The sequence below is a fragment of the Balaenoptera acutorostrata genome, chromosome 7, assembly GCF_949987535.1.
Source record: "Balaenoptera acutorostrata chromosome 7, mBalAcu1.1, whole genome shotgun sequence".
In the NCBI taxonomy this organism is placed as follows: Eukaryota; Metazoa; Chordata; class Mammalia; order Artiodactyla; family Balaenopteridae; genus Balaenoptera; species Balaenoptera acutorostrata.
In genome coordinates, this window is record NC_080070.1 from 1,768,463 (window position 1) to 1,795,360 (window position 26,898).

General features: G+C 39.0%; 1 protein-coding gene across 9 annotated transcripts in view; it reads left to right on the forward strand.

Moving 5' to 3' along the window:
• LMBR1 (limb development membrane protein 1) overlaps positions 1-26,898 on the forward strand; it is a 163,716-nt gene that overhangs the window by 112,129 nt on the left and 24,689 nt on the right. For 2 of the 9 annotated variants that reach the window (XM_057549892.1, XM_057549893.1), the window contains one exon: positions 25,619-25,780. The exons of the other annotated variants lie outside the window; for them this stretch is intronic. In XM_057549892.1, the coding sequence (XP_057405875.1) occupies positions 25,619-25,780 (162 nt within the window). The remainder of the gene's footprint in view (positions 1-25,618; positions 25,781-26,898) is intronic. 9 annotated transcript variants of the gene reach the window in all.

A 26,898-nucleotide genomic window follows, 5' to 3' on the forward strand; every position in this document is an offset into this window, starting at 1 on the left:
GGTCCATCCACCTCACTACAAATAACTCAGTTTCGTTCCTTTTTATGGCTGAGTAATATTCCATTGTATATATGTGCCACATCTTCTTTATCCATTCATCTGTCATGGACACTTAGGTTGCTTCCATGTCCTGGCTATTGTAAATAGTGCTGCAATGAACACTGTGGTACATGACTTTTTGAATTATGGTTTTCTCAGGGTATATGCCTGGTACTGGGATTGCTGGGTCGTATGGAAGTTCTATTTTTAGTTTTTTAAGGAACCTGCATGCTGTTCTCCATAGTGGCTGTATCAATTTACATTCCCACCAACAGTGCAAGAGGGTTGGTTCCCTTTTCTCCACACCCTCTCCAGCATTTATTGTTTGTAGATATTTTGTTGAGGGCCATTCTGACTGGTGTGAGATGATACCTCATTGTAGTTTTGATTTGCATTTCTCTAATGATTAGTGATGTTGAGCATCCTTTCATGTGTTTGTTGGCAATCTGTATATCTTCTTTAGAGAAATGTCTATTTAGGTCTTCTGCCCATTTTTGGATTGTGTTTTTTGTTTTTGTGATATTGAGCTGCATGAGCTGCTTGTATATTTAGAGATTAATCCTTTGTCAGTCACTTCATTTGCAAATATTCCCTCCCATTCTGAGGGTTGTCTTTTCGTCGTGTTTATGGTTTCCTTTGCTGTGCAAAAGCTTTTAAGTTTCATTAGGGCCCATTTGTTCATTTTTGTTTTTATTTCCTTTCCTATAGGAGGTGGGTCAGAAAGGATCTTGCTGTGATTTATGTCATAGAGTGTTCTGCTTATGTTTTCCTCTAAGAGTTTTATAGTGTCTAGCCTCACATATAGGTCTTTAATCCATTTTGAGTTTATTTTTGTGTATGGTGTCAGGGAGTGTTCTAATTTCATTCTTTTACATGTAGCTGTCCAGTTTTCCCAGCACCACTTATTGAAGAGGCTGTCTTTTCTCCATTGTGTATTCTTGCCTCCTTTATCAAAGATAAGGTGACCATATGTGCGTGGGTTTCTCTCTGGGCTTTCTATCCTGCTCCATTATTCTATATTTCTGCTTTTGTGCCACTACCATACTGTCTTAATGACTGTAGCTTTGTAGTATAGTCTGAAGTCAGGGAGCCTGATTCCTCCAGCTACATTTTTCTTTCTCAAGATTGCTTTGGCTATTCGGGGTCTTTCATGTTTCCATACAAATTGTGAAATTTTTGGTTCTAGTTCTGTGAAAAATGCCATGGGTAGGTTGATAGGGATTGCACTGAATCTGTTGATTGCTTTGGGTAGTAGAGTCATTTTCACAATATTGATTCCTCCAATTCAAGAATATGGTATATCTCTCCATCTGTTTGTATCGTCTTTAATTTCTTTCATCAGTGTCTTAAAGTTTTCTGCATACAGGTCTTTTGTCTCCCTAGGTAGGTTTATTCCTAGGTATTTTATTGTTTTTGTTGCAATGGTAACTGGGAGTGTTTCCTTAATTTCTCTTTCAGATTTTTCATCATTAGTGTATAGGAATGCAAGAGATTTCTGTGCATTAATTTTGTATCCTGCTACTTTACCAAATTCATTGATTAGCACTAGTATTTTTCTGGTAGCATCTTTAGGATTCTCGATGTATAGTATCATGTCATCTGCAAACAGTGACAGTTTTACTTCTTCTTTTCCGATTTGGATTCCTTTTATTTCTTTTTCTTCTCTGATTGCTGTGGCTAAAACTTTCATAACTATGTTGAATAATAGTGGTGAGAGTGGGCATTCTTGTCTTGTTCCTGATCTTACAGGAAATGGTTTCAGTTTTTCACCATTGAGAACGATGTTGGCTGTGGGTTTGTCATATATGGCCTTTATTATGTTGAGGTAAGTTCCCTCTATGCCTACTTCCTGGAGGGATTTTATTACAAATGGATGTTGAATTTTGTCAAAAGCTTTTTCTGCATCTGTTGAGATGATTATATGGTTTTTATCCTTGGATTTGTTAATATGGTGTATCACATTGATTGATTTGCGTATATGGAAGAATCCTTGCATTCCTGGGATAAACCCCACTTGATCATGGTGTATGATCCTTTTAATGTGCTGTTGGATTCTGTTTGCTAGTATTTTGTTGAGGATTTTTGCATCTGTGTTCATCAGTGATATTGGCCTGTAGTTTTCTTTTTTTGTGACATCTTTGTCTGGTTTTGGTATCAGGGTGATGGTAGGTAGACTCGTAGAATGAGTTTGGGGTTGTTCCTCCCTCTGCTATATTTTGGAAGAGTTTGAAAAGGATAGGCATTAGCTCTTCTCTAAATGTTTGATAGAATTCGCCTGTGAAGCCATCTGGTCCTGGGCTTTTGTTTGTTGGAAGATTTTTTTTTTTAATAAATTTATTTATTTATTTTATTTTTGGCTGTCTTGGGTCTTCACTGCTGCGCACGAGCTTTCTCTGGTTGCGGCGAGTGGGAGCTACTCTTTGTTGCGGTGCACGGGCTTCTCACTGCAGTGGCTTCTCTTGTCGCGGAGCATGGGCTCTATGCTTGCAGGCTTCAGTAGTTGCAACACATAGGCTCAGTAGTTGTGGCTCGTTGGCTCTAGAGCACAGGCTCAGTAGTTGTGGTACACGGGCTTAGTTGCTCCGCGGCATGTGGGATCTTCCCAGACCAGGGCTCGAACCCATGTCCCCTGCATTGGCAGGTGGATTCTTAATCACTGTGCCACCAGGGAAGTCACTGTTGGAAGATTTTTAATCACAGTTTCAGTTTCAGTGCTTGTGATTGATCTGTTTATATTTTCTATTTCTTCCTGGTTCAGTCTTGGAAGGTTGTGCTTTTCTAAGAATTTGTCCATTTCTTCTAGGTTGTCCATTTTATTGGCATATAGTTGCTTGTAGTAATCTCTCATGATCCTTTGTATTTCTGCAGTGTCAGTTGTTACTTCTCCTTTTTCATTTTTAATTCTGTTGATTTGAGTCCTCTCCCTTTTTTTCTTGATGAGTCTGGCTAATGGTTTATCAGTTTTGTTTATCTTCTCAAAGAACCAGCTTTTAGTTTTATTGATCTTTGCTATCGTTTCCTTCATTTCTTTTTCATTTATTTCTGATCTGATCTTTATGATTTCTTTCCTTCTGCTAACTTTGGGGGTTTTTTTTTTGTTTTTTTTTTTTTAATTTTTATTTATTTATTTATTTATTTTTGGCTGTGCTGGGTCTTCGTTTCTGTGCGAGGGTTTTCTCTAGTTGCGGCGAGCGGGGGCCACTCTTCATCACGGTGCGCGGGCCTCTCGCTGTCACGGCCTCTCTTGTTGCGGAGCACAGGCTCCAGACGCGCAGGCTCAGTAGCTGTGGCTCACGGGCCCAGTTGCTCTGCGGCATGTGGGATCTTCCCAGACCAGGGCTCGAACCTGTGTCCCCTGCATTGGCAGGCAGATTCTCAACCACTGCGCCACCAGGGAAGCCCTGGGGTTTTTTTTGTTGTTGTTCTTTCTCTAATTGCTTTAGGTGTAAGGTTAGGTTGTTTATTTGAGATATTTCTTGTTTCTTGAGGTAGGATTGTATTGATATAAACTTCCCTCTTAGAACTGCTTTTACTGCATCCCGTAGGTTTTGGGTCATCATGTTTTCATTGTCATTTGTTTCTAGGTATTTTTTGATTTCTTCTTTGATTTCTTCAGTGATCTCTTGGTTATTTAGTTACGTATTGTTTAGCCTCCATGTGTTTGTACTTTTTACAGTTTTTTTCCCTGTAATTGATATGCAGTCTCATAGCGTTGTGGTAAGGAAAGATACTTGATACAATTTCAATTTTCTTAAATTTACCAAGGCTTGATTTGTGACCCAAGATATGCTCTATCCTGGAGAATGTTCCATGAGCACTTGAGAAGAAAGTGTATGCTGTTGTTTGTGGATGGACTGTCCTATAGATATCAGTTAAGTCCATCTTGTTTAATGGTTCATTTAAAGCTTGAATTTTCTTATTTATTTTCATTTTGGATGATCTGTCCATTGGTGAAAGTGGGGTGTTAAAGTCCCCTATTATGATTGTGTTACTGTCAATTTCCCCTTTTATGGCTATTAGCATTTGCCTTATGTATTGAGGTGCTGCTATGTTGGGTGCATAAATATTTACAATTGTTATATCTTCTTCTTGGATTGATCCCTTGATCATTATGTAGTGTCCTTCTTTGTCTCTTGTAATAGTCTTTATTTTAAAGTCTATTTTATCTGATATGAGAATTGCCACTCCAGCTTTCTTTTGATTTCCATTTGCATGGAATATCTTTTTCCATTCCCTCACTTTCAGTCTGTATGTGTCCCTAGGTCTGAAGTGGGTCTCTTGTAGACAGCATATATATGGGTCTTGTTTTTGTATCCATTCAGCCAGTCTATGTCTTTTGGTTGGAGCATTGAATCCATTTACATTTGAGGTAGTTATCGATGTGTATGTTCCTATTACCATTTTCTTAATTGTTTTGGGTTTGTTATTGTAGGTCTTTTCTTTCTCTTGTGTTTTCTGCCTAGAGAAGCTCCCTTAGCATTTGTTGTAAAACTGGTTTGGTGGTGCTGAATTCTCTTAGCTTTTGCTTGTCTGTAAAGATTTTAATTTCTCCATTGAATCTGAATGAGATCCTTGCTGGGTAGAGTAATCTTGGTTGTATGTTTTTCCCTTTCATCACTTTGAATATGTCCTGTCACTCCCTTTGGCTTGCAGAGTTTCTGCTGAAAGATCAGCTGTTAACCTTATGGGGATTCCCTTGTATGTTATTTGTTGTTTTTCCCTTGCTGCTTTTAATATATTTTCTTTGTATTTAATTTTTGATAGTTTGATTAATATGTGTCTTGGCGTGTTTCTCCTTGGATTTATCCTGTATGGGACTCTCTGCACTTCCTGGACTTGATTATTTCCTTTCCCATATTAGGGAAGTTTTCAACTATAATCTCTTCAAATATTTTCTCAGTCCCTTTCTTTTTCTCTTCTTCTTCTGGGACCCCTGTAATTCGAATGTTGGTGCGTTTAATGTTGTCCCCGAGATCTCTGAGATTGTCCTCAGTTCTTTTCATTCTTTTTTCTTTATTCTGCTCTGCGGTAGTTATTTCCACTGTTTTATCTTCCACGTCACTAGTCCGTTCTTCTGCCTCAGTTATTTTGCTATTGATTCCTTCTAGAGAATTTTTAATTTCATTTATTGTGTTGTTCATCATTGTTTGTTTGCTCTTTAGTTCTTCTAAGTCCTTGTTCAGCATTTCTTGTATTTTCTCCATTCTGTTTCCAAGTTTTTGGATCATCTTTACTATCATTACTCTGAATTCTTTTTCAGGTAGACTGCCTAGTTCCTCTTCATTTGTTTGGTCTGGTGGGTTTTTACTTTGCTCCTTCATCTGCTGTGTATTTCTCTGTCTTCTCATTTTGTTTAACTTAACTGTGTTTGGGGTCTCCTTTTTGCAGGCTGCAGGTTCATAGTTCCTGTTGTTTTTGGTGTCTTCCCCCAGTGGGTAAGGTTGGTTCAGTGGGTTGTGTAGGCTTCCTGTTGGAGGGGACTGGTGCCTGTGTTCTGGTGGATGAGGCTGGATCTTGTCTTTCTGGCGGGCAGGATTGCGTCTGGTGGTGTGTTTTGGGGGGTCTGTGAACTTTTTATGATTTTAGGCAGCCTGTCTGCTAATGGGTGGGGTTGTGTTCCTGTCTTGCTAGTTGTTTGGCCTGGGTTGTCCAGCACTGGAGTTTGCTGGTCGTTGAGTGGAGCTGGGTCTTAGTGTTGAGACAGAGATCTTTGGGGAGCTGTCGCTGATTCATATTACGTGGGGCTGGGAGGTCTCTGGTGGTCCAGTGTCCTGAACTCGGCTCTCCCACCTCAGAGGCTCAGGCCTGACAGCCAGCCGGACCACGAAGACCCTTTTGGGATGTCTGAGGTCTTCTGCCAGCATTCAGTAGGTGTTCTGTAGGAGTTGTTCCACATGTAGATGTATTTTTGATGTATTTGGGGAGGAAGGTGATCTCCATGTCTTACTCCTCTGCCATCTTGAAGGTCCTACCGACCACCACTTTTAATACCAGTCCTTTCTTTAGAGTTTCCAGGAATCAATTTGATATGTAGCTTTTAAAATCTTTTTCTGTGTGTACACACACACACACACACTCGCGCGTGTGCATGTGCACGCACACACACAGTGCACTCTGTAGGAAATTTATAACTGTCACCTGGGTGTTACTTAGTTTCTGATGGGCGTTCTTGTTTCTTCTTTGACGTCTAGCTTTGTTGTGCCATCAGTAGGAGTTAAAAGAGGAAGAGGTTTTGAACTCACTTCCTCCATCAGAATTCAGTCAGCTGAAAATGAATTTCAACCCAGAATACTTAATTATCTCTTCCTGCTCAGGTCACCAGTGACCTCCTGGTTGCCCAGTCGTGTGCATTTTGTTTTCATCTTAATTGCTCAGTAGCACTTGCTGTTTGTAACCCCGCTTCACAGAGGTCTTCTTTCTTAATATATGGGCACCACTCCTCTTTTTTCTCCTTCTCCTTCTCTGGCTATTCTTTAGCTGTCTCTTTTACTGCTCCTCCGCTTCATCCACACACTTGTCCCCAGATGCGCACGTCTAACCCACCACCCACCCCTGAGCTAGGAGCAGATAACCCTGCCTCTGTACTCCACGTGTTGTCCCGCAGCCATCTCACATTGGTCATTTCCCCTGTGCGACCCCTACGTGCGTGCACGTGTGTGTGTGTCTGTGTGAGTGTCCCTCCTTCCTTCCCTCCATCTTTCCCTCGTTCCCTCCTCTCTCCTTTTCTCCCTCCCTTGTACTTCCATCCTTGGGCACTTTCTATTCAGTATGCCAAACCAGAAACTGGGGAGTTTATTAGATGCCTCCACCTTCCTGTACCAATACCTAATGGCACTCCTCATTTTCATCTTGTTAATATTTCTCACATTCACCCCTGCCTTCCCATTTCCCTTGTAAAAAAAAGTGCAAAGAATCAGACTTGTTTAGCATCAAAGCAGAGAGCTGAGTATATGATTTTATTTTAATATTTCATTGTGAGGGAATGTTCATGAAGTGGATTCTAAACAGGTGTTCTTTTCTTTGAGGAGGGTAGAGTAAGAAGTGAAACCAAAGCAAAAGAACCAGGGAAGTATTTAATTTTCCAAATGAGGATGTGATATTGAGAGATACTCTGGAGGCCCCATCTCAGGAGATTTTCTCCAGGAAGAGAGTAGGCAGTTACCATCATTGGAGGTCTTAAACTTACACTTGTTTTAAAATTAGCACTTCAAGTTTGTTCTTGGGCTATGATTATAATTACCATTCATTTAATTTTAATTTGTATTAAAATTCACATATGCTAGTTCATCTGGACTACTGAGTTAAATTGCTTCACCTTAGGACAAAATGAGTTTGTAGCATGTAAATAGTCATGACTAAAGTTGATGTGATATTTGCAAATGCACTTTTCCATCTCCAGGCCCACATTGGTTCACACTGTTCCCACGGTCTCAACCTTTCTCTGCCTGTGCAAGTCCTTCCACCCTCTTAGGCCAGGTTGCATCCTCTGTCGTATGTGAAGGTGTACCAGATTCTTGTTTCAGCCTTGTGGTATACGTACCTATGCGAATTGACTTTCTCAAGGGACTTTACATTTCTTAAAGGGCAAGACCAAATTTTATGCGTCTTTTTATCCCTCACAGTCCCTAGTTAATAAATATTTGTGATGTCATTGGATGCCACCATGTTGAATGTGGACTGTCTCAGAATAGGTGAACCAGGATATTCTAGGCATCCTCCTTTCATCCTGGTTACCTTTATTTCCATGTTCCAAGCTTTTTTGACCAAGTATGCTAGTTGTATTATTTTAAAAGACCCTTACATAATAGGCAAAGTTAGAAACAACGCAAGCATCCATTGACAGATGAATGGATAAATAAATCGTGGTTCATACATACAATGTAATATCATTCAGCTGTAAAAAGGAATGATGCCTAAGTGAAATAAGTCAGTCACAAAAAGACAGATGCTGTATGATTCCACTTATATGAGGTACCTAGAGTCATCTAATTCATAGAAACAGACAGTGCAATGGTGGGTCCCAGTGCCTGGGGGACAGGAAAATGGAGAATTGTTCTTTAGTGAGAACAGAGTTTCAGTTTTGCAAGATGAAAAGAGTTCGGGACGTTAGTTGTACAACAGTGTGAAGGTACTTAACACTTCTGAACTGCATACTTAAAAATGATTAAGGTGGTAAATTTTATGTTATGCTCGTTCTACCAAAATTAAACAAAAAAAGAAAAAGGAATGAAGCACTGAGACACGCTACAGCGTGGATGAACCTTGAAAACATTGTGCTGGGCTTCCCTGGTGGTGCAGTGGTTGAGAATCTGCCTGCTAATGCAGGGGACACGGGTTCGAGCCCTGGCCTGGGAAGATCCCACATGCCGCAGAGCGGCTGGGCCCGTGAGCCACAACTGCTGAGCCTGCGCGTCTGGAGCCTGTGCTCCGCAACGAGAGAGGCCCGCGCATCGCGATGAAGAGTGGCCCCCGCTTGCCACAACTGGAGAAAGCCCTCGCACAGAAACGAAGACCCAACACAGCCAAAATCAATCAATCAATCAATCAATCAAAACATACGCGTCTGATTCAAGATCCTCATTAAAAAAAAAAAAAAAAAAACAAAACATTGTGCTGAGTGAAATAAGCCAGACCCAAAAGGTCACATAGTGTATGGCTCCACTTATATGAAGTGTCCAGAAGAGGAAGATTCATAGAGACAGAAAGTAGATTAGTGGTTGCCAGGGACTGGGGGGAGGGGTAGTGAGGAAAAACTGCTAATGGGTAGGGGCTTTCACTTTCAACTGATGGAAATGTTTTGCAGTTAGATAGAGATGGTGGTTGCACATGTTGTGAATGCAGTAAATGCACTGAATTATTTAGTTAATTTTATGCTATGTGAATTTCATCTCAATAAATTATATTTTTAAGAAAAGATCTTTACACAGTAGATAGTAAATATTGATATTTGTTCTCTTCCCTGTTTCCTTGACATGGTAATCTAATCCCAAGGGCTAAATTTTTCCTTAAATTTTTATTTATTTATTTGTTTATTATTTTAGTATAGTTGACGTACAATATTATATTAGCTTCAGGTGTACAACATAGTGATTTGACATTTATCTACATTATGAATTGATCCCCATGATAAGCCTAGTGACCATCTGTCATCATACAGAGTTATTACAGTGTTATTGGCCATATTCCCTATGCTGCATATTATGTCCCTGTAGCTTATTTCTTTTATAACTGAAAGTTTGTGCGTCTTAATCCCCTTTACCTATTTCACCCACCCTCCCACTCCCCTCCCCTTAGCAACCACCGTTTGTTCTCTGTATCCATGAGCCTATTTTCATTTTGTTTCGTTTTTTAGATTCCACATATAAGTGAGATCATATGGTATTTGTGTTTCTGTGTCTGGCTTATTTCACTTAGCATGATACCCTCTAGATCCATCCATGTGTTGCAAATGGCAAGATTTCAGGTTTTTTTGGCTGACTAATATTCCATTGTATGTATGTGTATATATATATATATATATACATATATACACATACATATAGATATATATATCACACGTTCTTTATCCATTCATCCATAGATGGACACTTAGGTTGCTTCCATATCTTGGCTATTGTAAACAATGCTGCAGTGAACATTGGGGTGCATGTATCTTTTTGAATTTGTGTTTTGCTACTCTAGCTTCCCTTTCATTTCCGTTTGCATCGAATATCTTTTTCCATCTCTTTACCTTCAGCCTGTGTGTGCCTTTAGATCTGAAGTAAGTTTCTAGTAAGCAGCATATATTTGGGTCTTGTCTTTTTTCATTCAGCCACCGTATGTCTTTTGATTAGAGCATTTAATTCATTTACATTTAAAATAATTATTGATAGGTATTTATTTATTACCATTTTGTTAATTGTTTTCTGCGTTTTTTGATAATTCTTCTTTGTTCTTTTCTTCTCTTGTTCTCTTCCTTTGTGATTTGATGACTTTATTTAGTGTTATGTTTGTATTCCCTTCTCTTTAGTTTTTGTGTATCTTTCATAGGTTTTATGTTTGTGGGTACTATGGTGTTCCTGTGTAACAACCTGCTATGTATATAGCAGTCCATTATAAGTTGACGGTTGCATAAGTTTGAGTGCATTGTAAAAGCACTACATCCCACCCTCCCTCCCCATCACACTTTATGTTTTTGATGTCATATTTTACATCTTTTTATTTTGTGTATCACTTAACCATTTATTTTAGATACAGATGATTTTTACCAGTTTTGTCTTTTAGCCTTCATACTAGCTTTACAGGTCGTTGAGCCACTACCTTTACTATATGTTTGCCTTTACCAGTGAGATTTTTTTCTTTCATAATTTTCTTGTTTCTAGTTGTGGCCTTTTCTTTTCCCTTTAATGAAGTCCCTTGTTAAGCCAGTTTAGTGGTGATGAACTTTTTTAGCTTTTGCTTGTTTGGGGAATTATTTCTCCTTCAATTCTGAATGATAGTCTTGTTGGTTAGAGCAGCGGTCCCCAACCTTTTCGGCACCAGGGACCGGTTTTGTGGAAGACAGTTTTTCCATGGATGGGGGAGGGGGGTGGGATGGTTCAGGTGGTAACGCGAGCGCTGGGGAGCGGCAGATGAAGCTTTGCTTGCTCACCTGCCGCTCGCCTCCTGCTGCTGCGTGGCCCGGTTCCTAACAGGCTGAGGGCCAGTACTGGTCCACGGCTGGGGGGATGGGGACCCCTGGGGTAGAGTATTCTTGGTTGTAAGTTTTTTCCTTTCAGTCCTTTCAGTATATCATACCAATCTCTTCTGGCCTGTAAAGTTCCTGCTGAAAAATCAGCTGAACTGTAGGGGTTCCCTTGTATGTAACTAGTTGTTTTTCTCTTGCTGCTTTTAAGATTCTCTCTTTATCTTAAACTTTTGACATTTTAATAATAATGTGACTTGGTGTGAGTCTCTTTGTGTTCATCTTGTTTGGGATCTCTGGACCTGGATGTCTGTTTCCTTTGCCTAGTTAGGGAAGCTGTCAGGCTGATTTCTTCAAATAGATTCCCTGTCCCTTTCTCTCTCTTCTTTTTTTGGGACCTCTATAATGCAAATGTTAGCATGCTTGATGTTGTCTCAGAGGTCCCTTAAACTGCCTTCATTTTTTTTAAGTCCTTTTTTCTTTTTGCTCTTCTGATTGATTTCTGCTACCTAGTCTTCCAGTTTGCTGATCCGTTCTTCTGCATCCTCTCACCTGCTGTTGATTCCCTCTAGTGTATTTTTCATTTCAGTTATTATATTCTTCAATTCTGATTTTAAAAAATATATATGTATATATTTTTTTCTATTTCTTTTTTTAAATTCTCACTGAGTTCATCCTTTCTTCTCCCAAGTTTGGTGAGCATCTCTTTATGTCTATTCATTTGAACTCTTTATCTGGTAAATTGCATATCTCCGTTTCATTTAGTTCATTTTCTGGAGTTTTGTCTTGTTCTTTCATCCGGAAGGTATTGTCTCCTCGTTTGCCTCTTTGTGTTTGTTTCTGTGTATTAGGCATATCAGCTGCATCTCCTGGTCTTGAAGGAATGGCCGTATATAGGTGTCTTATGGGGCCAAGTTGTGAATCCCACCCCCAGTCACCAGAGCCAGGTGCTTCAGGGGCATCCCCTTGTGTGGGGTGCACATACCTCCCTGCTGTGGCTGGGCCACGATTGCTGAGGGGGCACTGGTGGGCGGGGTTGGCCCCCAGGCCAGCTGACTGCAACTGCTACCGGCACACTGGTGCCCCTTGGAGCAGGAGCTGCTTTGGAGGGGCGCCAGAGCTGGCTGAGGCTGCCTGCCAGGTGGGGTGGGGCAGGAGCCGCTTTGGAGGGGCTGGTCCTCACGGGAATTCCAGGATGGGCCGCATGGTGTTAGCTAGGTTCATGGACAGTGATAGAAATGGTGCCTCCCAGTACCAGGCCAGCCAGGTGGAAGGAGAGTAAGAGAAAGATGGCAGCACTTCTGTCCCTGGAGAAAGTTCTACCAGATCCCTGCTCCTCCACACTCCCTAAAGTTAGTCACGAGTCTCCTTGTATGACCCAGTTGCTTTTCAAGCTGCTGCCTCTGCTGGAACTCAGAGCGAGTACGTTGGCGCATGTGCCCTTCCTGAGTGGAGTCTTGGCTTCCAGCAGCCCTCTGGCTCTCCTGGAGGTTAGCCTCTGCTGGTTTTCAAAGCCAGACGTTGTGAGGGCTCATCTTCCTGGTGTAGGTCCCCTGGGCGGGGGAGCCTGACATGGCGCCTGGACCCCTTGCTCCTCAGGGGGCACCTGTGCCGTCATGATATCCCTCCTGCTCTGGGTTGCTACACGGGGGGATGTGGGTTCTGACTAGACCAAGTCTCTGCGCATCCATCTCAAGTGGCCTTTTCTTTATATCCTTAGTTGTTGAAAAATCTGTTCTGCTAGTCTTCAGATTGTTCTCAGAGATGGTTGTTCCTTATGTAGCTGTAGTTTTGGTCCTGAGGCCTAAATATTGTTATGACTATGAGTCAGTCTTTGACTTATTTGTCTCTCTAGTGTTACGCACTTGATAAAGGAAGAGGGATCAGACAACAGGGGCCTTTATTGTACTGATAGCATCCCAGGTGGGAGTGTCTCCTCCACCCTCCTCTCCACCCAGAGTTTAGTCATGATCTAAGGGTTAGTTCAGCACCTCTTTCTCTTACAGTGAAAATGTGATCCTGTCATTACCGTGCTCCCAGTGCTTTAAAGTCTTTGGCCATTAGAATAATTACCTGTTTCCATAAGGTGGCACAGAAGAACATTTATGCCTAACTCCGCCTGTATGTCCAACTACATCTCTTGCCTCTCCGAGCCTTACATTCTGAACCATCATGAATAAAAGGGGTGCTCTCCAGTTGTGTTGGGATGGGAAGCAAATACTGCTGTGTACCCACTATGTCTTTGAATATGTTACTTCGTCTGTGTGAATAATTTTGTCATCACCTGTTCTCTGGCATAACCTAACATGTCATCTGAGAGTCAGCTCACCATTAACTCCACAGGTAAAGTTTTCCTTGAATTTCTCCCCCTTTAAGCTCCCTCCTGTGTACCCCCAAAATACTTTTCTCAGTCCTCCGTATATCTGCCATGTCACTTGTCACATTGTGTTCTAACTGCTCACTTTTCTCTTCGCTCCATAAAACTGTGAGCTCCTTAAGGGAAGTAATGGTCAAGTGTATCAGGTGCCTGCACATAGCATTTAGGACGTGTGTGCAATGGAGGAACTCGTGTGCTTTTCAATTTTTCATTTCACTTAACTGTACAAAGACTTTTAGTTGTGCCGGAAGTATTTCATGTCATGAAAATCTTCTTAGGAAGACTCTCAATTCCATGAAGGGAATAAATGTTATACATACTTACTTGTAACTCTTACAGTACCTGTGTAGGGTCAGGAATATGAATAGGAACTCAAAAATACTTTAAAATTTAACTCATACCACAACAGCAAATACAGAAATATAGACTTTCTAATTAAATCTAGTTGACACAGCCATACACTAATATATTCATGCATGATATGGGATATATAGTCTGAAGCCTGATAAATGCATTTTAACAGCTTTATTGAGGTATAAGTCACATATCATAAACTGTACATATTTAGAGTATATAATTTGGTAAGTTTGGCATAACTTGTGTAACTGTGAACCTGTTACTGCAATCAAGATAGTGGATAAGTCTGTCACCCTCAAATGTTTCCTTTTGGCCCTGTATAGTTCCTCCCTCACACCTGTCTCCATCCCTCCCCCCCACACCCCTGCCCCAGCAATATCCCCAGGCAACCACTGACCTTTTTATAACTATAAATTAGTTCACATTTCCTAGAATTTTTTATAAATGAAATCATACACTGTGTACTATTTTTTGGTTTCTTTTACTCAGTGTATTTATTTTAAGATTCATCAATGTTGTTTCATGTGTCAATAGTTCACTCTCTTTTTATTGTTGAGTAGTATTCCATTGTACATATATACCACAATTTGTTTTTCCATTCACCCATTGAAAGGCATTTGAGTTGTTTACAGCTTTTGGCTATTGTAAATAAAGCTGCCATGGACATTCACATCCAAGTCTCTGTACGGACTTAGGCTTTCATTTCTCTTGGGTAGTAACTAGAAATGGAATGCCTGGGTGTATACTTCATTTTTAAAGAAACGGCTGAACTGTTCCAAAGTGCTTATACCATTTTATATCTCCATCACAGGTGTATGAAAACTCTGGTTCTTCTACGTCTTCACCAATACTTGGTATAGTCAGTCAGTTTAACATTAGCCCTTCTAATAGGTGTGTAGTGGTATCTTTTTGTGGATTTAACTTGAATTTCTCAGATGACTAGTGTGCTCATTTGCCATCTGTATATTTTTTTGATGAAATATTTATTCAGATCTTTGGCTCATTTTTTAAAAGTGCTTTATCACAATACGTGATTTGCAAATATCTTCCCCATTCAGTGGCTTGTCTTTTTATTCTTTTACCAATATCTTTCAAAGTACAGACATTCTTAATTTGATGAAAACAAATTAACGAAATTTTCTTTTATGGATTGTGCTTTTGGTGTCATACCTAGTAAATCTTTCTCTAACCCAAGATCACAAAGATTATCTCCGATGTTTTCTTCTAGAAATTTTATACTTAGGTCCATGACCTATTTTGAGTTAATTTCTATATATAGTATGAGGTATGAATGAAAGTTTATTTTTTGGCATTTGGTAACCAATTATTCCAGCACCACTGCTTGAACAATCTATTCTTTTCCACTGAATTGCCTTTGAAGCTTTGTTGGAAATCTATTGTCCATGTATGTGTGGGTGCAGATCTATTTCTGAACTCTATTTTGTTCCATCGATGTCTCTGTCTTTACATCAATACTACACCATCTGTGTTACTGTGGGTTGATCATGAGACTTGAAATCAGGTAGTGTAAGTCCTTCAGCTTTGTTCTTTTTTTCAGAGTGGTTTTAGTTATTCTAAGTCCTTTGCATTCCTATATGACTTTTAAAAATAGCTTGTCATTTTTCACACAGATGTCTGCTAGGGTTTTGATTTGGATTGTGTTTAATCTGTAGAACAAATTGGAGATGATTAATGTCTTTACAGTATTGAGTCTTTCAGTCCTTGAACAGTCTGTACTTATTTAGTTCTTTAATTTGTCTCAGCAGTGTTTGTAGTTTTATGTTCAGGTCTTGCACATTTGATACTGTTGTGAATGGTATTTTTTAAAAAAAATTCAGTTTCCAATAGTTCATTGCTAGTACGTAGACATACAGTTGATTTTTGTATATTGATCTTTTATTTTGCAACTTTGCTAATAAGTTCACTTATTAGTTCTAGTAATTCTGTTAAATCTATTTTATAGGTTTCATTGAATTTTCTACTTTGATGATTATGATGTCTGTGAATAAAGGCAGTTTTACTTCTTCCTTTCCAATATGGATGCTTTTATTTATTTTTCTTCCCTACTGCATTATCTAGGGCCTCCAGTACAATGTTGAATAGAAGTGTGATGAGGGCAGATGTCCTTGACTTGTTCCTCACCATAGTGGGAAAGCATTCTGACTTTTACCATTAACTGGTATTAGCTATAGTTTTTGTTTGTTTCTTTGTTTTTGTAGATGCCTTTTACCAGCTTGAAGAAGTTCCCTTCTTTTCCTGCTTAGCTAGAGTTTTTATTAGGAGTGGATGTTGTATTTTGTTAAATGCTTTTTCTGTATCTATTGACATAATCATTTTCTTTTTTAGTCACTCATGCTCCATTCGTTTTTTTGTTTTGTTTTGCTTTCTGTATTTCATTTTGAGTAGTTTCTGTTGAAAATGTCTTCAAGTTTACTAATCTCATCTTTTGCAGTGTCTAATCTGTCTTTAATCCCATCTAATGTATTTTTCATACCTTACATTGTAATTTTTCTCTGTAGAAGGTAAATTTGGGTCTGTTTTATATCTTTTATGTCTCTACTTAACAAGTTCATGCTTTCCTCTCGCTTCTGAAATATAAGGAATATAGTTATAATTGTTTTAATGTCCTTCATACTCATTCTGTCATCTGTGTCATTTCTGGGTTGGTTGTTTTCCCACAAGCAACGTGTTGGTCAGTTCCCGACTGAATACTCAAGACGTCCTGTGCACACCTCTCAGGTTCCCACCCTGTTCAGCTCTCTAGCCACCATGCTGTCCCAAGCTCCACCTGCACCTCAACTCAATGAGATGGTTGGACTCTGTCCCTGTTCCTTTCCACTCTGAGTCAGAAAGCCCTCTTTAGGCAGGAGCTATGACAAACAAAGGGCCCACCTTGCTTGTTTCTCATCTCAGCATCATTGACCTTCATTGCTAGATGTTCAGGGTCTCGAATACCACGGTTTTGTATATTTGGTCCAGTTTTTTGATTGATTCAGGTGTGAGGGAAAATCTGGTCTCCTTCACTTAGTTTTGGCTGGAATCTGAAGTCAATAAACATATTTCTAATTGATGTAATATAATGAAAATCTATTTGCAGAGTAAGACTGGTCAGATTTAAACTCTTTCCTTTAACATCATCTTCTGTTACCCCCCAAAAGTGGAACCTCTCATTAGTTTTAGAATTCCTTTCTTTGTGAATAAATAAAATAATTGACAGCCTATTTACATTAGTCCTGAAATTAATGATATTCAAAATTGATTGTAGATTTTCTTATTTCATACTCTTTAAGTCACATTTATTTTTTGACACTGTAGGTAAATTTATTTCAAAAGCCTTGTTTAGAGAAGGGAATTTAAAAATCTAGTCAAGATAATAATTTATACTAACTATTATGGGAGTCCAGAGAGGGGGGAAATGTGTTAATCCCAATGTTTTGTCAAAGAACACTTAATTTATAAATTTGTTTTTTATAATAAAAGTATGTGCTCTTTTTGGCAGTCTTTCATTAAAGCCATGGATATTCATGTCAGCCATCTGTGTGATATGCCAGCACACATGATTTATTGAGAAAGTTACTTTAATGATCCTTCTAGTGTGTCAAGCTTTATAAATTCTCTCTCAACTTCTTGCTAGCTAAGGAACATGAATCTGCTTGCTAAAAGTCTAAGTTGACTCAGGTGGGCTAACAAACGTAAATTCTCTTGACTCATATTGCAGGTGGAGTAACCAGCTCTTTCTTGAAATGAGGTTTTGTTTTGTACCTTAGTTCTTTTATAGGTATGGATTCAAAAAGATCTTTATTCAAGGAATTATGCATAAAACATTTTCAGTTGAATCCTAGTGCAGGGAGCTGCACTAGGTTTGTTATGAAGAGTATTTTATTGACAGATAATTCAGATAATGTGGCCTTATGCTTAGCTGCTGTTTAACTAACTGAGCTTCTTACCTGGTATATATTTTACTTATCTTTTAAAGAAATGAACTTCCGAGTGGGAATAAGCATTTCAGTATTTGACTAGGAGAGTGAAATGACAGCATTTGGTAAATAAAATTTTCTTATAGTTAGTAGTATTTTAAAATTTGCTGCCTTAGTATCCTTTTATATATTTCCCTAGAAATAGAGATTTTGAAGTATTTTACATTTGTATGTCTTATTAAGTTAAAACTTTAAGTATTGTTACTTTTTCTTGTGTTGGTATTTTTAATTAAAAAGTACATTAGTCCAAATGGACTTAATAGATATATACAGACTGTTCCATCCAAAAGCAGCAGAATACACATTCTTTTCAAGTGCCCAAGGAACATTCTGCACATGCTAGATCACATGCTAGGCCTCAAAACAAGTCTTGGTAAATTTATGGAAATTGAAATCATATTAAGCATCTTTTCTAACTGTAATACTATAAGACTAGAAATCAATTACAGTAAAAAAAACTTCCCAAAACACAAACATGTGGGGGCTAAACAATATGTTACTAAACAACCAATGGGTCACTGAAGAAATCAAAGAAGAAATTTAAAAATACCTGTAGACAAATGAAAATGAAAACACAATGATCCAAAATCTATGGGATTCAGCAAAAGCAATTCTAAGAGGGCCATTTATAGTGATAAAAGCCTACCTCAGGAAACAAGAAAAATTTCAAATAAAGAATCTTACTGTATACCTAAAAGAACTAGAAAAAGAAGAACAAACAAAACTCAAAGTTAGTAGAAGGAAAGAAATCATAAAAGATCACAGCAGAAATAAATGAAATAGAAACTAAAAAAAAAAAAAAAGAACAATGAAATTAAGAGCTGGTTCTTTGAAAAGGTAAACAAAATTGATAAGCCTTTATCCAGACTGGTAAGAAAAAAAGAGAGGGCCCGAATTAATATCAGAAATTAAAAAGAAGACATTACAACCTATACCACAGAAATACAAAGGATTATAAGAGATTACTAAAAACAACTGTATGCCAATAAAATGGACAACCTAGAAGAAATGGACAAATTCCTAGAAATGTATGGTCTCCCAAGACTGAACCAGAAAGAAATAGAAAATATGAACAGACCAATAGCCAGTAATGAAATAGAATCAATAATAAAAACTCCCAGCAAACAAAAGTCCGGGACCAGATGGCTTCACAAATGAATTCTACCACACATTTACAGAAGAGTTAACACCTGTCCTTTGCATACTATTCTAAACAATTGCAAAGGAAGGCATGCTATCACCCTGATATCAAAACCAGACAAAGCTATCACACGAAAAAATTACAGACCAATAGCACTGAGGAACATGTACAAAAATCCTCAACAAAATCTTAGCAAACCAAATTCAACAGTACATTAAAAGGATCATACACCAATAAATAAATAAATCAAGTGGTATTTATTCCAGGGATGCAAGGATGGTTCAGTATCTGCAAATCAATCAATGTTATATATCACATTAAGACACTTGAAGCATAAAAATCATATGATCATCTCAATAGATGCAGAAAAAGCTTTTGACAAAATTCAGTATCCATTTATGATAAAAAGCTCTGCACAAACTGGATAGAGGGAACATACCTCAAAATAATAAAGGCCATATATGATAAGCCCACAGCTAACATCATACTCAGTGGTGAAAAGCTGAAAGCATTTTCTGTAAGATCAGGAACAAGACAGTGATGCCCAGTCCTGCTGCTTTTATTCAACATAGTATTTGAAGTCCTAGCCACAGCAGTCAGACGAGAAAAAGAAATAAAAGGAATCCAAATTAGAAAGGAAGACGTAAAACTGTCACTGTTTGCTGATGACATGATACTATACTTAGAGAATCCTACAGGCACCACCAAAAAACTATTAGACCCCATCAATGAATTCCATAAAGTTGCAGGATGCAAAATTAATATACAGCAATCAGTATACAGAAATCTGTTGCATTTCTATACACTAACAACAAACTATCAGAAAAAGAAATTAAGAAAATAATCTCATTTACCATTGCATCAAAAAGAGTAAAATAGCTAGGAATATATCTAAGTAAGGAGGCAAAGACCTGTACTCAGAAAACACTGATGAAAGAAATTGAAAGCAACACAACAGATGAAGAGAAATACTGTGTTCATGGATTGGAAGAATTAACATTGTTAAAGTGACCATACTACCCAAAGCAATCTACAGAATCAGTACAATCAAAATGCCAATGACATTTTTCACAGAACTAGAACAAATAATTCTAAAATTTGTGTGGAACTACAAAAGATACTGAATTGCCAAAACAATTTTGAGAAGGAAGAATGAAGCTGGAGGTATCAATGCTTCCTGATTTTAAACGATACTACAAAGCTACAGTCATCAAAACAGCATGGTACTGGCACAAAAACAGACACATAGCTCAATGGAACAGAATAGAGAGCCCAGAAGTTAACCCATGCAGCTATATCAATTAATCTATGACAGAGGAGGCAAGAATGTACAATGGGGGAAAAGACAGCCTTTTCAATAAATGGTGTTGTAAAAACTGGACAGCTATATGCAAAAGAATCAAACTGGACCACTCTCACATCATGCACAAAAATAAATTCAAAACAGATTATTTAAGTGTAAGACCTGAAATCATAAAACTTCTAGAAGAAAACACAGGCAGTATGCTCTTTGACATCAGCCTTAGCAATATGTTTTTGGGATCTGTCTCCTCAGGCAAGGGAAACAAAAGCAAAAATAAATGGGACTGCATCAAACTAAAAATCTTTTGCACAATGAAAGAAACTGTCAACAAAATGAAAAGGCTGCTTACTGAATGGGAGAAGATATTTGCAAATCATATATCCGATAAGTAGTTAATATACAAAGGCTCAATATCAAAAAAAAACCCCAGCCCAATCAAAAAATGGGCACAAGATCTAAATAGACATTTCTCCAAAGAGGACATACAAGTGGCCAAGAGACACATGAAAAGATGCTCAACATTGCTAATTATTAGAGAAATACAAATCAAAACTACAACGAGGTATTACCTTACACTGGTCAGAATGGCCATTATCAAAAAGTCTACAAATAATAAATGCTGGAGAGGGTATGGAGAAAAAGGAACCCTCCTGCACTGTTGATGGGAATGTAAATTGGTGCAGCTACTATGGAGAACAGTAGGGAGGTTCCTTAAAAAACTAAAGATAGAGTTACCATTCAATCCTGCAATCCCACTCCTGGGTATTTATCTGAAGAAAATGAAAACACTAATTAGAAAATATATATGCACCCCTATGTTCATTGCAGCATTATTTATAATAGCTAAGATATGGAAGCAACCGAAGTGCCCATCAATAGATGAATGGATAAAGATGTGGGGTGTGTGTATATCCACACACCACACCACACACACACAGACACACACATACACACACACACAGTGGAATATTACTCAAACATAAAAAAGATTGAAATATAACCATTTGTGACAACATGGGTAGACCTAGAGGGTATTACGCTTGGTGAAATAAGTCAGACAGAGAAAGACAAATACTGTATGATTTCACTGATAATATGAAATCCAAGAAACAAAACAAATGAACAAACATAGCAAAATGGAAACAGAGTTATAGATACAGAGGGCAGGTGGTTTCCAGAGGGAGGGCGGTAAGAGGAGGAAAGAAATAGGTGAGGAGGTTAGAGTTGCAGAATTCACGGTCTGAAATGTACAGTGTGGGGAATATAGTCAATAACTGTGTAACTAGACATCGTGATCATTTTGAAATGTATAGAAATATTGAATCACTATGTTGTGTAACAGGAACTTATAGTGTTTTAGGTCGATCATACTTCAAAAACAAACTCATAGGAAAAAAGATCAGATTTGTGGTTAGCAGGGACGAGAGGTGGGTGGAAGGGGAACTGGATGAAGGCCGTCAAAAGGTACAGACGTCCAGTTACAAGATAAATGAGTACTAGGGGTGTGATGTGCAACGTGATACCTAGAATTAACACTGCTGTGTGCTGTAGAGGCAGGTTGTTACGGGGGTAAATCCTGAGAGTTCTCATCACATGGAAAAAGTTCTTCTTAGCTTTTTAAAGTTTTTATCTGAGGTGATGAATGTTCACTAAACTTATTATAATAATCATTTCTTTTGTATGTGGGTCCAGTCATTATGCTGCACACATTAAACTTACATAATGAGGTATGTAAATTATATCTCAATAAAACTGGAAGAAAAGAATTAAAATAAAAAGTACATTGTACAGTTTAATTATTACTGTGACACAATCCTCTCAGACATTTTAGAAAAGTGATTATTTAAGGCTTCTTGTCTAATAGAAGATTTTCAGAAGTGAAGAACTGTGTGGTACCAGAGTAATCTTTTAGTCAGTCGATATTAGTTAGATTTTTAAAACATTAAATTTGAAACAACAAGGTCTTTAGAGCTCGTCCCTATAGTCTCTAATTATTTTGTCTGCTGCCTCACACGTACTCTAGCAACAGACTCCTGGATTTCTGTCTGTGAGGCCAACCTGAGGTATCTGGGGACCAGGACACCTAATGAGAGAGATTGCTCTTTGCCTGGTGTTTCTCACTGGGTCTTGACCCTGATTCTCAAGATACCAAGTTGAGTCCACTAAGAAGTTCTAATGAAAGCATTTTTCTGTTGTTCATAACATACCTTCCCTTCTCACTCTGCAAATGCTTTCTGCCCCCGACTTCACTCTCGTGCAGTGGTGCTGTCCCAGCACGACACAGGCCAAGTTCTGGGCAGTGCCAAATTGCTATTTAGCATATGACTGTGGTTTCCAAAGTGGAGTTTGTTTCCCGTCCATTCACAAAGTAAGTCATTGGGCTGTGTGAAGAAACTATTAGAACTTGTATTTATTTTTATTGTTATAATTTTTTTAATTAATTAATTAATTTATTTATTTATTTTTAGCTGTGTTGGGTCTTCGTTTCTGTGCGAGGGCTTTCTCTAGTTGTGGCAAGTGGGGGCCACTCTTCATTGCGGTGCGCGGGCCTTTCACTGTCACGGCCTCTCTTGCTGCGGAGCACAGGCTCCAGACGTGCAGGCTCAGCAAATGTGGCTCACGGGCCTAGTTGCTCCGCGGCATGTGGGATCTTCCCAGACCAGGGCTCGAACCCGTGTCCCCTGCATTGGCAGGCAGATTCTCAACCACTGCGCCACCAGGGAAGCCCTATTGTTTTAATTTTTAAAGTCTTTGTTTTGTGTGTAAAATAATGTAAATGTCAGTGAGTAGTACGTATATATCAGTAGTTTATAAATAATTAAAATACACATATAATGGGTATATGGACTCTGATTTTATCTTTGCTTTTAGTGGTGTATGATCAAAAATTTTTGAGGGCTTCCCTGGTGGCGCAGTGGTTGAGAATCTGCCTGCTAATGCAGGGGACACGGGTTCGAGCCCTGGCCTGGGAAGATCCCACATGCCGCAGAGCGGCTGGGCCCGTGAGCCACAACTGCTGAGCCTGCGCGTCTGGAGCCTGTGCTCCGCAACGAGAGAGGCCCGCGCATCGCGATGAAGAGTGGCCCCCGCTTGCCACAACTGGAGAAAGCCCTCGCACAGAAACGAAGACCCAACACAGCCAAAATCAATCAATCAATCAATCAATCAAACATACGCATCTGATTCAAGATCCTCATTAAAAAAAAAAAAAAAAAAAATTTTTGAGACCGGATAAGACTCTTATAGCGCATCTGGGTGAGGGTTTTTATTCTTTTATTTGTCAGTTCCTCCATAAATATGAGCTTCATGATATGCACAATTGTGTGTGTGTGTGTGCGTGCGCCCACGCGCACCCCCTCATATATGTGTGTTTTTCTTGTGAAAAATTCCATGGCTCTCACCAGATTCTCAGGAGTCTTTGACCCTAAAGATCAAATATGCTGGGCTTCCCTGGTGGTGCAGTGGTTAAGAATCCGCCTGCCAATGCAGGCAGGGGACATGGGTTCGAGCCCTGGTCCGGGAAAATCCCGCATGCCGCGGTGCAACTAAGCCCACGTACCACAACTACTGAAGCCCGCACTCCCAGAGCCCGTGCTCCACAACAAGAGAAGCCACCGCAATGAGAAGCCTGCGGGCACCTCAACGAAGAGTAGCCCCTGCTTGCCGAAACCAGAGAAAGCCCGCGCATGGCAACGAAGACCCAATGGAGCCAAAAATAAATAAATGTTTTTTAAAAAATGCATAAAATCAAATATGCTTATCTGGGATCCCTGGGCCATGAAACCACTGAAGTTCATTTTGGGAGGACTGTACCTTGTTTACATATAACTGCCTAGTTTAAATTAAGTGGTACTTCATTTGAAAAATAATATATATGATTAGATACATATTCTTTTTTCTTTTTAATTAATTAATTTAGTTTTTGGCTGCATTGGGTCTTCGGTGCTGCACGTGGGCTTTCTCTAGTTGCGGCGCATGGGGGCTACTCTGTGGTGGTGCATGGGCTTCTCATTGCGGTGGCTTCTCTTGTTGCAGAGCACGGGCTCTAGAGCGCAGGCTCAGTAGTTGTGGCGCACGGGCTTAGTTGCTCCGGGGCATGTGGGATTTTCCCGGACCAGGGCGTGAATCCATGTCCCCTGCATTGGCAGGCAGATTCTTAACCACTGTGCCACCAGGGAAGTCCCATATTCTTTTTAATAGATTGAAGTCTTATTAAGTCTTTAGTCTGATAAACTGCCGCCAGGATTGTTGCCATGATCTCATGGTGTGACCTACGCTGCATACTCTACTAGGGTCTGGGTCCCTTTTACCTTCTTTTAAAAGATATTTTATTGTATGTTTTCACTAACCTTATATTTCTTTAAAATATTATGATAGGTTTTTGTCTCTCAAATTCAAATACATTGGTCCTGGATAGATGTGGCTACGAAAGAGCTGCTATTTGAAACCTGCTGTTTTTCTGTTGTCTCCATAAGCTGCTTTTGTGGAGTCTGTCTGTATAATAGGTGATGGGATTTCATTGAGTGGGGATGAGAGTTAAGTTTAAAAGTCAGCTGATAAGGTGAAATTGAGTTTAGTCAAAGTTATTTTTGAAATTCTTAGATCACCCATAAAATTAAAGGTACATGATTTTGTCTATACGGTCCTTTGTGGTTAAACTTTTATATGGCCCCGAGTAGCTCTTCAGTTTCTTCCTTAAAGAATGTCCACAATCCCGTCATCTCTCAGTTGACTGACCACTTGAATGCTGTTTTACTTATTTATTTATTCATTTACCAGTAGTCAGAAAAACCCTACCATTCGCATATTCTTTCCAATAAGTATTGGGCCTAGGACACGTGCTCATTGAATAGAATGACTATTCAGATTTCTTTTTCAATAAAAAGACTTGTTTTTTAAATGTGTATAGGTGAATTTAAGTAACTTCAGTGCCTATATGATACAACTGCACTGCATTTCCAACCTATACGACATAATTACACTGTATTTCCAGCTTTGGCCATTTCCCTGCACAAGCCTGTAGCATCCAACTCAGATGAATAATGTGTGTGTGTGTTTTTTCCCTTGGAAAGGAATCACTCTATTTGTTTATTCGTTATGTAATAAGTTTTAAGTATGTGCAAGGCATTGCTCTGGGCATTGGAATTATAGGAATGAAAATGACACAGTCCCTGTTCTTATAGAACTTACATTCTAGTGGCGAAAGTAGGCAATAAATAAACCACAAAGGATAAGAAACATTTCAGGCAGTGTGTGCTGTGAAGAAACATAATCAGGGTGCAGGGCATTGGCAGGTCCACTGTCTTGGGTAGGGGAATCAGGTGGCTTCTCGGAGGAGGTGACATGTGAACAGGAACCTGCATGAAGAGGGGACAAGGGTGGGGGAGGTGAGAGGGTTTGTCAGGTGTCTCTTCCATCACGACCCTGGGTTCCTAGTTCAGGGGAGCAGGCTGCACCTACCCGCCCCACACGAGTGGCACGGTGGGTTTCTTGTGGATGTCGGCGGAACTTCTGAGCGAGTGACTCATGTCAGCGCCCTTGCTCATCGCTTCCAAGAGGCTGCGATATGTGGGCAGAGTCGCTTAGGGTTGACTGGGGTTTTCCCACCAGGTAACAGCCCTGCGTTTTACCTAGGATCCCACTAACAGAAATGAGAAAGTCCATAGAATTTGATCTATCTGATTTGTACTTTATTTTGTTATATATATGTAAATTTATTGTACCTGATTTTATTAAGGGCTATTTTATTTATTTTTAACAGGAATCACTAGATTTGATCTACTTGGAGACTTTGGAAGGTTTAATTGGCTGGGAAATTTCTATATTGTGTTATCCTACAATTTGCTTTTTGCTATTATGACAACATTGTGTCTGGTCAGAAAATTCACCTCCGCTGTACGAGAAGAACTTTTCAAGGCCCTAGGTAATTCTGAGGTTTATGGGTATTTTTCTCTTTTTCTACTTATTAATAATTTTGACATTTCAGCTAATTTTAAGTCTTCACCTATTCATTTTTCCAAATGTGTAAATCCTTAGAGGTCACATTCCTGACCCACTACTTACTGGTTATGCTCTTGTATAAAATTACTTCATTAAGTCTCATCTTTCTCATCTGTAAAATGGTGATAATATCTTCTTCTTTCAGGACTGTTGTGAATATTAGCTGAAATAGTTCTTTTAAGGGCCTAAGCATAATCCTAGTACCTGGTAAGAGCTCAGTAAACAGTAGCTCTTTGGTTACGATGATGAGGGGAGGTGTGGTGAGCTGAGGATGATGGTGTGCTAAAGGCTTATATTTGGTGTTGATTCTCTTACTAGTTTCTAGTTAAAGGTTTTTTTGAGGATTGAATTTTATAGGTATCAGGCTGACCCACAATTATAATTCTCTTCAGTTAGTCAAATAATAATTCAGAATAAAAATATTAGTGTTCTTGGCATTAATAAGAGAGAGGGCATTCATTATGTATTCTGTGAGTCATGTGCATTGTGACAGTATTAAAAACCATAGGTTTGGCTAAGCTATAAAGGGTACAAACGTAACCTATGAACGTATTTTTCATGCTTGCTTCAACATTAGTGCTAAACATATTTCAGGCTTTGTATTTTAGGAATACCAGGACAATATAAACTGTCTTGCTATATAAACCCTCTTGGCTTTAGGGTGTGTAATTTTATAAAAGAAGGGAAAGGTACTGATTTATTGTAGAAAGTCTTGACATTAGCTCATTTACCTGAATTGACATCATTTGAATGCTTACACTCCATATTCCTTTGTGGCTTTTAGCTATTGCAAAAGGCAACATAATGATTGATTCGTTAAGATTCTGTTTTCAGATACTTTAAACCTTATGAACAACAATAAAGCTTTGCATGCCACCAAGCCTTTCCAACCCTGATGCTTGAAAGTATGACCTTTGGGAAGGAAAAAGGATTTCAGATTATCTATTCATGTCTGTTTTACTGCAAATTTATCGTGAGAGGGGGTGGCTGATGAGATATTGGCCCGAAAGGGAAAGTTACATCTCATTTCAGCTGAAGCAC